Source organism: Numenius arquata, chromosome 5, assembly GCF_964106895.1.
Source record: "Numenius arquata chromosome 5, bNumArq3.hap1.1, whole genome shotgun sequence".
Taxonomy (NCBI): domain Eukaryota; kingdom Metazoa; phylum Chordata; class Aves; order Charadriiformes; family Scolopacidae; genus Numenius; species Numenius arquata.
In genome coordinates, this window is record NC_133580.1 from 70370242 (window position 1) to 70386660 (window position 16419).

At 46.8% G+C, this 16419-nt stretch overlaps 1 protein-coding gene across 1 annotated transcript in view; it reads right to left on the reverse strand.

Moving 5' to 3' along the window:
* The window catches only part of ANKRD17 (ankyrin repeat domain 17), an 87655-nt gene extending 71988 nt beyond the window's left edge, over nucleotides 1–15667 (reverse strand). Inside the window, exon 1 of the mRNA XM_074147812.1 lies at nucleotides 15290–15667. Within this exon, the coding sequence (XP_074003913.1) occupies nucleotides 15290–15667 (378 nt within the window). The remainder of the gene's footprint in view (nucleotides 1–15289) is intronic.
* Nucleotides 15668–16419: the final 752 nt, after the last annotated feature.

Sequence of the window (16419 nt, forward strand, 5' to 3'; positions counted from 1 at the left end):
ACACGAAACAAAAAACCATCAGAAGATGCAGGAGCACTTGTTTATAGGGTAGAGAAACATTCAGTGGGTAATATTCAGGTAGCTTTTCCAAAGGCTGCTTCAAAGTCATGTCTGAAAGACTCCACGGGTGAGAAGCACGTCCAAGTCAGCGGCAGTAAAGCAGTGGATGCAGTGATACAGCATCTAGGAACTCCACCCATTACAGTCTCTTCCAAGCTTTACCACTGGTACTGGGAGAGCACTACTACTACTGCTTAAGGGGAGAGCAAAAAACACGTCTAAGAGAAGAACCACCCACAGAATAATCAACAAAAATCAATCAAACATCTTCACGAGTTATCACCCACTAAAGGGATGACTTCTTGTAGTCTGGACTTTCTTTATTCTGTCTTAAAGGCTGCAGAAGTGCATCACCAGAACAGTGCTTTAAATGCAACAACCGCATAAAAATCTAGGAAGCCAGTGTCCCCTAAAAGAGATGCAGTTGCTGAAGCTATTTTGTATTAAAGAACACGCAGTCACCGAAATTATCTTAAAGACAGCACAGGGAAAAGAAAAAATAAACAAAGCAAGAAACCTAACTTAATTGGGAAGCACACTAACGGGTAAACAACTCCAAATGGCACACTACAATTATCCACCACCTAACGTACAGCCCGTGCGGCTAATGCCAGCTTTCAGCTTCGTGCTGGGGCCATCGCTTCCTTTTTTAGCGAGTGCTGATACTCCTACCCACGTTCCTCTTGCTGGGCTGTGCCAAGTGCTGCCTATCTCCCCTTTGAGTAAAAACAGAGTTTTTCAAAATCCTCTACAACTAAGGCAGAACTGAATGTTTCTCCAGACAGACACCCGCGAGGGTACACACTACTTCCAGATAAACTCACTGCCTTGGAAAATCAAAGTATTTATCAACCTTCATTAGGAATTACATCCCCACCCGCATACACACCTTTCCTGACTCCATCACAGCAGTAGAGAGTTCACGCTGCCACTAAGACACGAAACATGTTCTTCTCTGCTACTTTTCCTATCACCTGTTATTTTTTTTTTTTTAAATACAAAAATCTTGTTATGCCACAAAAGCATGACCTCTGCTTCATAGTAGTTTGCATCCGTTATCACTTGGTGCATTTTGTAAAGTCCCTCAGTTCTACGTCGACACCAAAAAGAGCTTTAAACCTACTGTTCCAGCTTCTTTCTTGATTCATCATGCTCCTTATTCCTGATCCTCAAGTTAGTGATTACATGAAATCAGGTCAGTCCAAAACCAAACCTCAGGAACCATCTGACGTCATGGCCCTCATCTGCTTTTTCTATGTTCACATAGGATATTGTTTTCTTCTTCTCCACTTCTTAGAGCAACCATGTCTCCGCAGTTGTCAGCCTGATGGACTTCCAACATCCCTCTGGCAGGTGCTTTAGTGAATTTCAAAGCAAAGAAATTTACTTTCTTCCTTTCATTTTTATTACTGGGAGTGGGGGTGTGCAGGGATGATGGGCTTTAAACTGTTTAAATCTACCATTTTTAACACATACTTTTATTCCGATTTCTTTTTATTCCTTTATCCTTATCCTTATTCCTTTATCCAGTGTCTTTTTCTGAGCATTTCAGTGTCTTCTGCCAAGACCTGCAATGGAGCATTCACCGAGTTTCCCAATCACAAGATGACCCTTGCAGCCCATCCTTACTATCAACACCACCATGTCTCAGCTCCGTTACCTCCCACAGATAAGAAAACTTCCATAATGAATCCACATATTTTTCTTAACAACTACATAGCAACTTCTTTGACTGTCCAAGATGATTTCCCACTCAAAAACTAAGCTTTCTCCCCAAGACAAACCTTTCATTCCTGTCCAGCATATTCTTCTCTTGGCCCAGGGCAGCAGCAAGGCCTTCAAGGCCCTTCTGCCACATTCACTACTTTCTGTTCATTTATTTTTACTCAATTTGGTAAACATATAAAACTAGAGAAGATGAAAATCTGTTCCTCAAGGGGTCTTAATTTGGTATTCCTGAGACCTAGGTTTTCCACAGCTCCGAAGAAACTAGTATCTTTGAAAGGCATCTGTACTTAACGACCTTCGTAAGTGCCAAGATAAACGCATGCTGAGCTTTTAATGCCAATTTGAAAGACTGCATAAAACTAAAGAGGTTTAATGACTGTTGACAGCAGACTGGGATGTTTATGACCCCTCTGATGGAATAAAGGTGCCCGATTCCCTTCGCACAACCCTCCTCAGACCTGTCCGCCCTGAGCAGAAGCGGGACAGTAGGTTCTGGTGGGATCAGGGAAGATGACGACTCCACATCCAGAGAACCCTTCTCAAATATCTGTTATCTCCTCCCAGGAGCACTGGGGGATTTCAGCATTCACACTGCATTACCGTTTCATAGAAGATTTCTCATTCTCAGTTAAAAAAAAAAAAGGCAATTGCTTCCACAACTCATGAAAGTTAGCAACACGATGCCAGGAAACTCTCAAGATTCACCCACAGCACACACAGCCTCAAAGCAAAAGCCTTCAGTTTATAGCACTTCTTCCAGGAACTCTAAGGCAGGGGATGTCAAAAGTCAGCTCTGTCTGAAGTGAGACTGCAATGCTCCACTCAGGAGTCATAAGTTAATAGTCTAGAATTCTATTAGCAGCCTCTTACTCTTACACCATCCATCTCCAAACAGCAGGTAGATGCACAAGATAAAAATATTTCTGAAATAAGATTTCATCTGCGCCTAAACGGCACTGACACCTAAATGGAGTTTTATAGTGTAGCAAGGAAGCAGCGTCTGGCACAGGGGGAGAGAAACCCTTCTCATCAGCAAAAAGCCTTCTCCCCAGTAAGTGCTTACATCAGCCCTATTATTTTGGACTTCAATTCTGTGAGACAAATCTAAGCCTGGAAAAAGGAGGAAAGAAACCATCTTTACTCATCCATAGCACTGCCCTGAAGATGAACCAAACCAGATCATCATTAAAAAGCAACTGTGTCAAGACACATTCCTGCGGTTCTGCCTCCTCATTTGTCCAGTGTGTTTTCTCCCTTATTAGAGGAGCCCCCACAATTCTCCCGGGGAGGAACTGCCCAGTGCAAATCCAAACAAAACTGGCACAAAGGTGCAAAGGGAGACAAAATTACGTAGCACTACATAAGGATTTTAAAGGTGTTTTTCATCAGAAGTCTAAGATTACTGGCACAAGTTTTTGTCCAAGGGGAGCTTTCTGTAAGAGAACTTCTCTGCTTTAAGCAGCCCAAGTTTTCACCGAACAATACTGTGTTCCAAGCCTTTAGTGGCAGAACTTTCAATGTGCTAAAGAAATCTGGTTTGAGGGTAAACACAAGTGAGATGGGGAACATGTTCAGAAAAGACAACCATGTGGGACAGGGAGTATCCTTCTTTGAATAAGTTAAAATATATTCCTTTCTCATTCCACATGTGAAATACTGGTGACAAGAAAGCTATGTATAAGGTAAGCAGCCTCAAAACGGAGTAATAATTTCTCACATGTAGGAGTCACAGACAGTCCAAAAATGTTCATACTAACGCCTCTCAAATTCTAAGATAGGTACTACCCCAAGATATCTTCACGTTAGTATGTGAGAATTTGAGTACAAGGTCAAAGCCATCCCCCTTTAACCTGTGCTCTGTCTGTGCACTCCATTTAATATCCAGGCAGGAAAACGTGCCCGCTTTGGGACAAGCTGCTTGCTATTTTTGCCCAGTGGTACACAAACTCCCAAATACACAGGCTTTCCCTTACACCTGCTGTAACACAATATATTTTTGACAATTTTGGCTATGCACTCACAAAACACAAAGAACGACTAGTAACGCAAGACTTGGTAACCATAAAAAGTAGTGAATGCAAGACGCAGGAAGCTAGCTCCTTATCTCCAGTTCTTGAATCATAAAACATTAGACAAGTTCCAATGTATATTTGTTAAAATCTAAGCCCTTTTTGCAGGTAGCAGCTGTAAGCCACTGCAAGTTCTTCAGTAGTTTAAGTGCAACTATACTCCTCGCAAAGAGTTAGGAAATCTTCAACCAGAAAAAGGCACTTTTTAGAACTAAGTGTCCTCTTCCTTTTTGAGTGGCCTAGTCCATCATTCTTTTCTATGCATAATAATCCAATTAAGTGGACACTGATATAAAGTATTTCCATGTCAAATTCTGATCCAGGGCCTGCTGGATCAGGATGTCCCTGTCTCCCTTTTCCCAGCTGTCATCCTGACAGTTGTTTCAGCTCCCAATGCTCCACATTCAGGTAGGCTGTTTGTAAAGAACTTGGACTTGGTTAATATCAAGTTTTGAGACCTATTCTAAGTGTTATGGAAACAATCAGGACCCATAACAATGTACTTGATGTTTCTTTCTTTTACAAAGCTCCTAATGATCAGAAATACTTAGTTGGCACCTTCAAGTTCAGGGACTAAACCAGCTAGAAAACCTACATTCATTGACAGCAATACCAAGCCCGGAATTTTACAGAGAGCAAGCTGTTAGAAAAGGCTGAAAAAGGAAAAATACATAAACTGAATAAAAACAGTGAGAGACTTCTGTGTTCCTTATATTCTGTTAATATGGATGTTCACGTCTTGTTTCACCTGAGGTTACTTGGAAGATCAAGACAGACTGGGGACCACAGAGCAGGACTCACAGCATTTACTATCAGTGTAATTAAACCAGTCACCTGTTTGAATGCCTTCTAGCTGAACCCCACTTGTTCACTGGAGTTCAACACCTCCCGTTCCCCACCTCTTCTTTGTTGTGTCTTCAAAAATAAAATCACAGGTTCAGTTTATCTCAGATCACCAGAAGAAAGACACAACAACTAACTCACAAACATTTGCCCTTCTCAATTCAAGATGCACTCACAGCAAGAGCCTGATTTTAGCCCAAGACTAACCCTAAAGGCTTTCAAAACAACAACAAAAAAAAGTCCAAAACCAACAAAAAAATCTTCAGCAGTCTTCAACATCACAGGTAGACACCTCACCACCCCAACGGCTGAGGTCCCCTTTCAACCCCACATATGGGCACACACTCCCCCATAGAAGAACCCCTGCCCTCTCCACTGGCATTTACATTGATTCCCTTGGGCTCTGTCTGTCTGATTTATTTCCCTATGACAAAATTTAATAAGTGCATTGGAAGTTCACAAAAAGTAAAAAAAAAAATAATAATTTAAATATGTCCCAGACTGTGTGCACAATACTTTTATTACAAAATCAATTGCTCAACTTATTTCTACGAACAAGTATTCCAACGGTTTGGAAAGACTGCACACTCTGCAATGCCCATCGCTGGGCACAACGAAAGCCACCACCAAAGACTTTCTTGAAAACATTTGGGTTTTGTTAGATGTAAAAGTAGTTTGTTTTTTTTTTAAATTTAATTTCATTTAAGTACTACGACTAACCTTATTTCAAGGCTAGTTCACTCAAGGCTTCCTAGGTGTCACTACTTCACACGCTTCTTCAAAACCAGTAACGTTGATAAAGTCACCAAAGGCAAAGAGATTTGCAACCTAACGGAGGTTTTGGCCACACTCCTATTTAACTAAGCCATGCTGGGACACAGCAGCACACACCAGTCCCAAGGCACAGGAGGAAGCAGCATCTATATCCATTTCAATGGCCCGTGACCTGCTAGAGAGAAAACTGGCAAAAACCAGCGGGGCAAAGGCACCGCTCGGGGGGAAGAGATTCCTCCTCCGGGCAGAGGGAAGCTTTTAGATCAACTCCTCACACCATGCTATCCCACACCCCGCTTCGGAGCACGTGCTGGCGTCCTCCTGAACTCCCACCCCAATTCCACGACACAAGATTTCCTCAACTCAGAGACACAAGCACATTTAGAGTGATTTTACACAGAAGTCACGTAGAAGCATAAACATTTCCCCCCCACACGCACGCAGGCTTCAGAAAAGCCCTTTTTCAAAGTTTAGCACATAAAGTTTGCCGCTATATTTATCACCGAGGAGATCCTTTACCAAGCCGATGCTTCACCGAAATCCCAGCACGCTGTTATGCCAACTTTCACTTCTGTTCCTGACGGAGATGGACAGAAGGCATATGTTCATCTATCTAGCAGACTGCTACGCTGAAAGCACTCTTTTTCTTTAAAATAGCTGGGTTATATGCATTACGATTACATATTACGGTTACCACACTGGTCACAGTCGCGCTCTGTGACTTTTGTGCTAGGCAGTGCACAAAGCCACTCCTTTGTGGCACTAAATGACGCAAAACCGGTGACGGTGATACTCAAAAGCACGGCAACATTTTAAGAAAATACTGCTTCGTTCCTCTCTTTCTCCCTATCCTTAATATGCTGCTTTCAAGAACCTTAACAAATGCCAGAGAGAAAAAAAAGCAGCCAGCGCTGATTTTATCTCAAGGAGCTTTCAAGTTTTAAAGTTGCAAACACACACAAAAAAAATTCCACCTATTTCTCTCTCCAGGACCGAGCCAGCCGCTTTGGGATAGAAGACCCAAAGGAAGTGTCATGAGGACCACTTTGCCCTTTAATACGAAAATTCTCCCAGATCTGTAGCCTTCTTAACAACGCAAGTTCTCCAAGACAATGCAGGCGTTTCTTTGACAGGCATTTAAATGAACCCAAAACGGCAGTCCCCGTCCGTCTGTCCGTCCCTCCCTCCTCCCTGCCCAAGTTCCGGGCCCTTCGCTGTGTCAGCACAGGCGCTTGTGACAATCTGGATCCAGGAACTGATCAACTGTAAACACAGTTTTCTGTTGCTGAGGGTTTTTTTCAACGAGATCATTTCCCGAGTGGCTGGGAGGAGCAATGAATGCCTTTTTTTTTTTTTTTGGCAGCAGCATGCTCACTGTAACCTTCCTACAAGCCCGACTCCCCCAGCTTCAGCGGGACTGGTACCCACACTGGCACGGCGGATGAGCAACACTCAGCGCTTGTGGGGAAAAAAAAAAACACAACACTAAGTCACATCATAAATTTAAAACTTCATTAAAGCATTGTTCACCGTTCTGTGGAGGAGAACAATTCACACCTGCACAACGGCATAAAAAGGAAAATTCCACTGGCAAAGCGTTTCAGGACAAGGCTGAACAAAAGGAAAGAAATACCTGAAGTTTTGAAACGGGAAAGCTCGGGGACAGGAAAACGTGTGAGTCACCAGATCCCTGCCAGACACGGAGGTACCAGGGACCCCCAGCTTCTCGCCAAAGAAAGCGTTCAATTCTGTTCTGTTGTGTGGGAAAAACTGGGAGGACAAAAACAACCTTCCTCCTCTTATCTTCGAATCCCTCCCTGCCCGAGAGAGAGAGGTCTCAGATGTTCCCTTCTGCAGAGCCTGTAATCCACAAAACACTTCCTCCAGAGGACAGACCTACAGGCTGAGAAATCATCATTCCTTTTTCGTTAGGGCAAGGGGAAACCAGCCTGAGCCCAACTACCAGGCAGCCTCCTTCGCAGAAGAAAGAAGTCGTATTACTGTGCGAAAGAAAGATGCCTTTCATTTTAACTGAAAGAAAAAGAGAATCCAGACACTTCATTTTTTGACTGTTTCAAGTTGAACTTGGGGAGAACGAAGGCCAGAATCCCAAACTGATGTTCTAAATAGCGACATTTCATCTTCTTAATACTGCAAACTTATTTCCAGCATCTGAACAGCTGTGCATTTGGACACGTTATCCATTCTTGATGATTAATGCCACAAAGACCTGAGATATCGAGGCGGGGCAGGGAAATAAAATAAAAATCAAGGTTTATTTCATCACATTTCCTAGAATACACCATTATACTCCTCAGACTTGAGGATTCAGCTAAAATACAGCAGAGGGAAAACACCTGCACATCAAACAGCAGTGAATTTGTCAAAAACTGCTTTGGGTAACGCCAACAAAATCATCATAATTATAACATTCAGCCTAAAAGAAAACACTGCAAGCACAAACAAAGATATATTAAAGACGTGCGTCGTTTCGTGGCTGATTTTTAGCCTGGTATACAACTATTACCTAATGGGAAAATAAGGTGACACCACAGTTAAGTAATACCTCCACACGGCTTCAGCTCTTCAGAGAGCCATGAGCTTCAGATTGCACGTGGGGGGAAAATGTGGCTGAAAACCATCTGGAACAGTGAGAGAACCCGGCTGGGTACCGATTAACACAAAGCACTCACTGCCTCGGGAAAACAGAGGGGAAACCCTGCATTGGTCAAGCATGGGTGGGTTTTTTTCCCCAAATATTCCCGTAGACACTGCACGATGACGGCGCAGAGCTCACCAGAATGCACACGCTAACACCAGGCCATGTTTACATTCGCTGGTAAGGCTGACCACACTTTAAGGAAGACTTTTTCCCCCCCCTCTAAGTCCACGTGTCAGTTAAAGGACCTTACCCAAACCATTCCCTAGCACTAGGGCCTTCCCCACCCACACAATTAGTGTTCTTTCTTGAAACATCACAAGTTATTGACATGACAGAAGTCCCACACGGGCAGAGAAGCTCTACAGACACAGCACATCTTCAAGACGCTATTTCAACTTCGTCACCCAAAATAGTGTACCGCCAAGAAACCAGGAGCACATCATTTCAGGAAAAAAAAGCGGAACATTCACCAAGGCATCCACTGATACTGCTCAAATGGCCTCAAACATTAATATCACATTTGTGTAGTTTTTATTCTTAACACAAAGTTAGAAGGGCTTGTTTCTTTAACCTTGGAAACGGAGCCTTCCTACTTATCTTGGATCTGCAGCATTGATTTTTCAATTCCTAAATCCAATTGCCGAAGCAGCTATATCCTTAATAAGCACAAATAATTTTGATTGAGAAAAAAAACCCAACCATACATAATCCCATTTGCCTTCAAAGTTGACAGATGAGGAAATTCTCTCAGCTAAATCTCTTCCAGAGAAATCACTCTCTTTAAAGAACTAAATTACTAACTTAAAATACGGGGTGTTTGGCTCCAGCCCGCACGCAGGGATCATGTTTATAAGGACATTTCCTGAAGAAATATCTGAGGAAGTAAACAAATTCACGTGGCACCACCAATACCTCACTCCACCTTCAGCAGTGGCTGTTTAATGCAGGGGACTTCTTTTTAAACCCAGATACTTACTAAGAACTTCAACTACATACAGCAGACAAAAAAAAAAACTTTAATATTTTCTTTCTTTTTTTTTTTTTTTCTAAATACGCACTAGGTCTAACCAGACACCACTTACCAGCTCTGCATACCCACACTCTTTGCCATGCACGTAAAGGCACTACTTAATCTGTGCTTCCCACCCCAGCCAGTCACCAGCACGCTCCATCTCCCATCCCAGTAACGTCACCCCTTATCTACGGGGGCACACGCTACTCATCATCCACAGGGTGATGCCAGCGATGACTGGAAGGTGCTCAGCAGGGCACGGCCAAGCCTTCATCCCGGTTTTCCAGGCAGATTTTGCTGGGCCCTAGTCTAGGGAATGGTAAGGAAGGGATATTAAAGGCTTTTGGCTTTAATACTTCCCAAGGTCAGTTACAGCAGATTCCACTGGGGTGAAACTTGGCTGAAACATCAACCGATGTCAGGTAGCTCTTGCCGTACCAAGCCATACGCTGTAGGAACTATTCTGGTGAGGAAAACACCCAAATCACCTTTGGTCTCACACAAGCTTGGTTCTTCCTAAAGGATTTCACTTTTATGTCTTCTTTTGAAGGGAAGAAATCAAATGGTACAGGCAAAAAAACTGCCCAAGTGGACAGAAAGAAAAGAATTACAGCATAAACAATGAGGCAGCGTACGAGACCCAGCTGTACATCAGGTTGTCACACACTAACAAGGACAGAGCCCAATTAGCTGCATGTTCAGTCACGTATTTGAAGACGCGAGGAGATGAAAGCACTGGTAGCAGGGAGGGCGTATCATGCAGCGGGCAGGAGAGACATACTGGCTCTTCAGCAGCCCTGCAGAATCCAAAGCCATTATTCCAGGATTCTAATTAAGACAGTTGGGATTTAAAAAATAATTTATAAAATAAATTCTGTGTTTCAAATCAACAGCCTGCTTTAATACTTAAGCTGTTAAAGCCTTTTACAAGTTAGGTATTACAACCACGTGCCTGTGACGCTCTCAAAATCACACCAGCAAGCCCAAGTTTTCAGATTCACACCTTGTATTTGAAGCTGAAGAACTTAAAGAGTAGCTTCTTCTGCATGAACAAATTTTAGAGGACCAGTCGTGTTTTGTTGTTTTATTTACTTCATTGTACTAGTTCAGTTCAATTACTAATTCAATTGCAGCTGAAAAAACAAAAACGAACTTCTATTTACAACAGCTACCAGGCCCCAGTAAGAACAAGAATGGGCTGCATCCCCAGCAGCATGGCCAGCAGGGCGAGGGGGGAATTCTGCCCCCCTGCTCTGCTCTGGGGAGACACCCCCCAGTGCTGCCTCCAGCTCTGGGGCCACCAACAGCAGAAGGACATGGACCTGTTGGAGTGGGGCCAGAGGAGGCCACGGAGATGCTGGGAGGGCTGGAGCCCCTCTGCTGTGAGGACAGGCTGAGAGAGTTGGGGGGGTTCAGCCTGGAGAAGAGAAGGCTCCGGGGAGACCTTAGAGCCCCTTCCAGTCCCTAAAGGGGCTCCAGGAAAGCTGGGGAGGGACTCTGGATGAGGGAGAAGAGCCATAGGAGGAGCGGGAAGGGTTTGACACTGAAAGGAGGCGAGATTGAGCTGAGATCTGGGGTAGAACTTCTTTGCTGTGAGGGTGGTGAGAGCCTGGCCCAGGTTGCCCAGAGAAGCTGTGGCTGCCCCATCCCTGGAGGGGTTCAAGGCCAGGTTGGAGGGGGCTTGGAGCAACCTGGTCTGGTGGGAGGTGTCCCTGCCCAGGGCAGGGGGTGGCACTGGATGGGCTTTAAGATCCCTTCCAACCCAAACCATTCTATGATTCTGTGAATGCTTAAGAAACAGCCAAAACACCTCAAAACCATCCTTTGCACAGGGCAGCACTTTCAGGCACAGCTAACACTGGCTTTCTTAAACGTAACCCTCAATTTACAGGTCATATGAGAATCCAGTGACAAATTATACCAATCAGAAAAATGGAGGAAAGAAAGAAGTGCACACAAATCCACAACTGATCTACATCTAATTATCACGAGACTCTTTGCTGAAGGAGAACGCTGAACTTACAAACTCTTAAAATGGCCATGATATTAGGAAAGGCAATTATAAACTTCACTGCCAGCAGCAAACATCCTGTAAGTTCAAAGACTTGAAACAAGCTTGTAAACAGTTTTTAATATACAATTAAAAACTTTTCTGGGTTTAATGAGAAGCTCTAATGCAGATTTTTAAGTAGCAACTTTCTACAAAAACTTGCTCCTTTTTGGTACTATTTCACTATTTCCTGAAGACAAACGTTTAGCAAAATTGGTACATACAAACCCACTTTCAAGAAGCCTACAGATTTCTGTTCATCTGAGCCTGGTTAGGGGAACTGCTAAACCATGTTTTCACAAAAAAACCCCAAACCCAACAACCTGAGAGCAAATAATTAAGTTCTCAAACAATAATAATGTTCGCAGGCTTCACATGTGTCAGCTTTCATTTGTCTAACCTGCTCCCCCCACCTTCTTATTTTTTGACTCATGTCCTGAAAATCCTCCTGTCAAGAAGCTCAGAAGACAGACCTTTGATTTGACCCAAGGCACAAATTTGACGGGCAGCTTTCTTACTATTTGTTTCACATATTTACATATCATCAATAAGCCACATTAAACAGGGGATGGAAGGTAAAAAGTCAAAGTAAGAGCAGCTTTCCATTACGTGACTAGACTGGCCTCAGAATATAGCCTTCTTCAGTGACACTCCTCACCCAATTCTGATCAAGAACCGAGAGGCATCTTCATCTCACCCTTCAACATCTAACACGTCAACCCATGACATGTTCCATGCGTGTCACTGCACCAATCCAATATTTGCCTGAATGCACACTCTGCAAGCTACCACCCCATGGAAGGGGCACTGCACTCCTATTTAACAACAAGGCAGCTCCTTAGACAGCTTGTGAGCCTACCCTATGGAAAATGGACAATTTCACTTGTTGGACATGATTGTTCATGAACTAAGGCCAGAATTCTGCCAGGAGGCATGCAAGCTTACCTCCCTGCTACGGAACTTCTACTGTCACTTTTCTCTTACCTTAAGATTCCTCGTCCTGTGTACTGAAAAGAGTTGCCATTTTTTTTATTAGCTGGTGGTTAGGGAAAAGGCAATTTGCCATTTAGAGACAATACTGGACCGCGCTACCTCAAATCTTGGGGGTTTTGGCAAGCAGCAATTTGCTGCAATTTCAAAAAGCAACCTTGGAGGTTGCCATGGACGTTGTAGCAGGAGCTCATTAAGTTGTTGGTATGAGATTTCAATTGAACTTCTCCCAAAGCTGTATCCAGTGCCTGTGCTTCCACACTGAGATCTAATGGAGTTTAGAAACAGCCCGGGATGAAAACATCTGATTACTACTTTTTATTCCATTCCATCAGCTCAGCAGCAACTGAGCCAAACAATGTCTTTCCACTCATGGGGTTTTTGTGATTTATTATCCGCCAGGTTTCCGACTGTAACTCTTTTGACTTGTTGCTACTGTACTCCTGATTTTTAGAAGCCGCCTCATTAGTAGTCAAATCTAGAAGTACTTCGCTTCAGAGATTAGAGAAGTCTTAATCTATTACGCATGGGAAGGGCAAAAAATAACCTAAGACAAACTGTCTTAAGTTTACAGAGATAATGAACTGAATGGTTGGGAGGAAACACCATCTTATGCAGCGTTCCCACAATAGTTTCCATTCACAGCAAAAGCATAAGCTTAGATTTCTTTGTTTTTCATTTTCTGTGCCTTCCAGACTGCCCGTGGTCAGAAGGCCACAATCCAGCTGCTGAAAGCCACACAAGCTATGCACATCTCAAGAAAGTCTAAACTAAAGAAAATTTTAAACCCCAAACAAATAAAAAATCCCACAGCAGAAACACAATTTGTTTTAATTTTTTTTTTAAGCCAAAATTAAACACCAGGTTGCTTTCAGTCAAAGAAAACTCCCTTTCGCTGAGAACACTCAAAACACATTTCCTCCCCAGGAGCTGCTGGGAACCACTTTGAAGTGAGATCCTCTGCTCCATTAATCAGGCCATCCTCATGTTCGCATTCCTAAAAACTGGGATTTCAGCTGTGCATATTCTCCTAAACTGCACCATTTCATCCTGAAGTCAGTGGAAGAAAGACTAGAATAGATTTTTGCAGCAACCTGAACGATCAAGAAGAAGAATTATTATAAACGAAGCTGTCACACGACAATACGAATGCTATCCTGAGCTTAATAAACTCAGTATCATTGCCTTGTTTACCATTTTCTTACCCCTGCTTAATCTTTAAACCCAGGTCACCCAGACTAGAAAGCCTTCACTTACTACGTATATGATGAAAAAGTCAGGGAAGCTTCCAGATGCCAAAAGTGCCTTGCCAACTCTGGGTATCTACAACACATGTCATTCCATCAAAAAGCCATGTATTCTTCTGCTGCCTCATGATAGTTTAATGATCATTTGCCTTTTTTATCTCTCTGCAGGTCTCAAAAGCATATTAAATAGGTACCTATGGCTATGTAAGGCACAGTGTGCAGGCGAAGGCTCACCTCAGCTAATTCCTTGTCCCGTCATGCCATACACACTATACTTAAAAGCTACCAGGATATGGAGCCATTTGGAAGAATGGACCACAAAATAAATCTGCCTACGATGTCGCCATTAAGTCTCACTTTACAGGAATCCTGCTGAAGGTGGCTGTCACACACAACTCATCTCAGCGCCCAATTATCAACTGATGCATCTGCTAAGTCACTGGAGAACCTCCATCCCTTGGCCACACACCACCATGGCAAAACTCAACAGACTCGGAGAGAATAAGAGAGTTCTTCCAGTACCTGCAGGACTGCTAGTTAGCACGGTTCAGCACCTAACCACAGCTGCCCATCTTACAAGTGTGACACCTCAAAAACTTCTATCTAGCTGATGAAACTGACTTTCCTAAAAATAACCACTACAGAAACAAACCACCAGGCATAATTACTTGTTAATTGAGACACACTCATTGTGTCCAATTTCTCTCGCAGAAGTTGGATAAAATACTTCTTGTATCAACTTCTGCAGAAATAAAATGCAGAGTGCTTCTTAACTGTGGAAAAACCTATCACCATCTTCGCCCAGCCCTTCCTTAAACGTATCAGACTCTTCCTTCCCTTTCTTCCTGCTCATTTTAATTTCTAACGCAAAAGTAGATATACCACTTAAAAGCCAAACCGCCAAGAAATAAAGTTCAAAGAAAAGCTTGTGAACTTGAAATGGACTTTTTTTTTTTTTTTTGAGGACACTATTCAAAAAAAGCGGAAGTGAACATCCAGCTTAGACGGTTACAGAATGAAGAGCACCCAGCAAAGCACCTCCGTGCGACTATATATGCAAATAAGGCAGGGGCTTCAAGTCTTGCTCGGCCTCTTCCAGCCATACCTACCTGAAAAACCTAACATTAAACGAGCGGGGCTTAACGCTTCCTCGGGCTTGTTTCGGGGTTACATTGAGAGGGCAGCTGCTGTGGGGTTCAGAGAAGGCGTCCAAGAGGAGCAGAAGGCCCAGGGCTCTCGGGCAGCCTCCTCTTTACCGAAATCCACCTGCTTTTCCTCAAGACGAGCGATTCCCACGACCGGGCGCCCACAGAGCTTTCCAGCAGCGTGCCCGGCGCTCAGGGCTGTCTGCCGAGCCTCAGCCCGCCGGCGTTCCCACCCTCACGGGGGAGACGCCACATGGCCTCGAGGGCCACCTCAACCATTTTGGGGGCCTTTCGCCCCATCAAAAAACCACGCGTGCCCCACGCCAGGGCCGCCGGCTGAGGCTCTCGGGGAACCCCCCGGGCCCTCTCCACACCTTCCCCAAGGGACCCCCCCCCCCCCCGCCCCGGGGACACACACCGGCACCCCCCTCCCCAGCCTTCCCGGCGGCGGCGCCCTCCCGCCGCGGCCCGGTGTGCGGCCCCGCCATGAGGCCGGGGCGGGCGGCGCGGTGCTGCCCCCTTCCTGCCTCTGCGGCAGGGCCCGGCGGGGAGGCGGGGGCGGAGGAGGCGGGAGCGGCGAGGAATTATGAAACCGGATCAGTAGGGCAACCCCCGGGGCCGCCCCGGCACCCGGCCATCGCCCCCCCATCCCGCCCCAGGCCCAAAGGCCCCCTCCACGCATCCCTCTCCCTCCCCCGACCCCGGGTACCTCGGAGACCTCCTCTTCTTCCTCTTCCTCCTCGTCTTCCTCCTCCTCCTCCTCCTCGCTGCCGTTGTTGCTGCTCTCGCTGCCGCCGCCGCCGCTCTCGCTGCTGCTGGCCGGCCGGCCCGCCCGCCCGCTCCGCTTCGCCTTCGCCGGCGCCGCCTTCTTCTTCAGCAGCAGGTCGCACACCCGCACCAGCCCCCGCGGCGCCGCCGCTGCCGCCGCCGCCCCGGGTGGGCACGCCGGCGGTGAGGTACCGGCGCCGCCGCCGTTCAGCCCCTCCGGGGGACCGGGCCCGGCCGTGGCGCTCCCGGCATCGCCGCCGTCACCGCCTCCCTCCACCGCCGCCACCGCCGCCGCCGCCGCACCGGCCGCCTTCTCCATGGCCGCCGATCCGCCCGGTGAGGAAGGAGGAGGAGGAGGAGAAGGAGGAGGCACCCGGGGCCGCCGCCGCTGTCTCGGTCACCTCTAGCGCCGGCGCCGCGCCACCTCTCGCGATACTTGTCGCCGCCTCCAGCAGCGGCAGCGGGCGCCTCGTCCCGCCTCAGCCGCCGCCGCCCCGCGTTCCCCCCGCTTCGCCCCGCCGCTGCCGCCCGGTGGTCGCGGCCCCGGCCCCGCTCCGCCGCCCCGCCCGCGCCCGCTCCGTCGCGGCACCCTCCCGGCGGCGACCCCTTCCGTGCGTGCCTCGGTCACCGCCCCGGCGCCGGAAGCGCCGCCGACGTCATCACCCGCCGCGGCGGCGCCGCGCGGCCGCTTCCCCCTCCGTTCTCCTCGGCGCCGCCGCCCCGCCCCGCCGGCCGTGAGGCGGGACCGGGACCGGCCCTCAGCGGGGCTGGGCCCGGGGGAGCTCCGCGGCCGCGGGGAGGACAGCGGGGCGGCTTGAGGCGGAGCGAAGCGGCGGGCAGAGCCGCCCGTGTGGCCGTTGGCTGCAGTTGAGTTACTTCGGCAAAGTAAATGGCAGGAGAGGGGTAAGACGGGGCCTTGTGGAGCAGTTCCGCCTTGCCGGCCTGGGGGTGTGTGTGCGGGAGCGGGCGCAGGCCGCGGTGATCTCCTCAGGAGATGGCGGACACGCGGCTGCAGCCTTCCCTCACGCCATCCCGCCACCGCAACATACATATTCCCAATTACCAGTGACG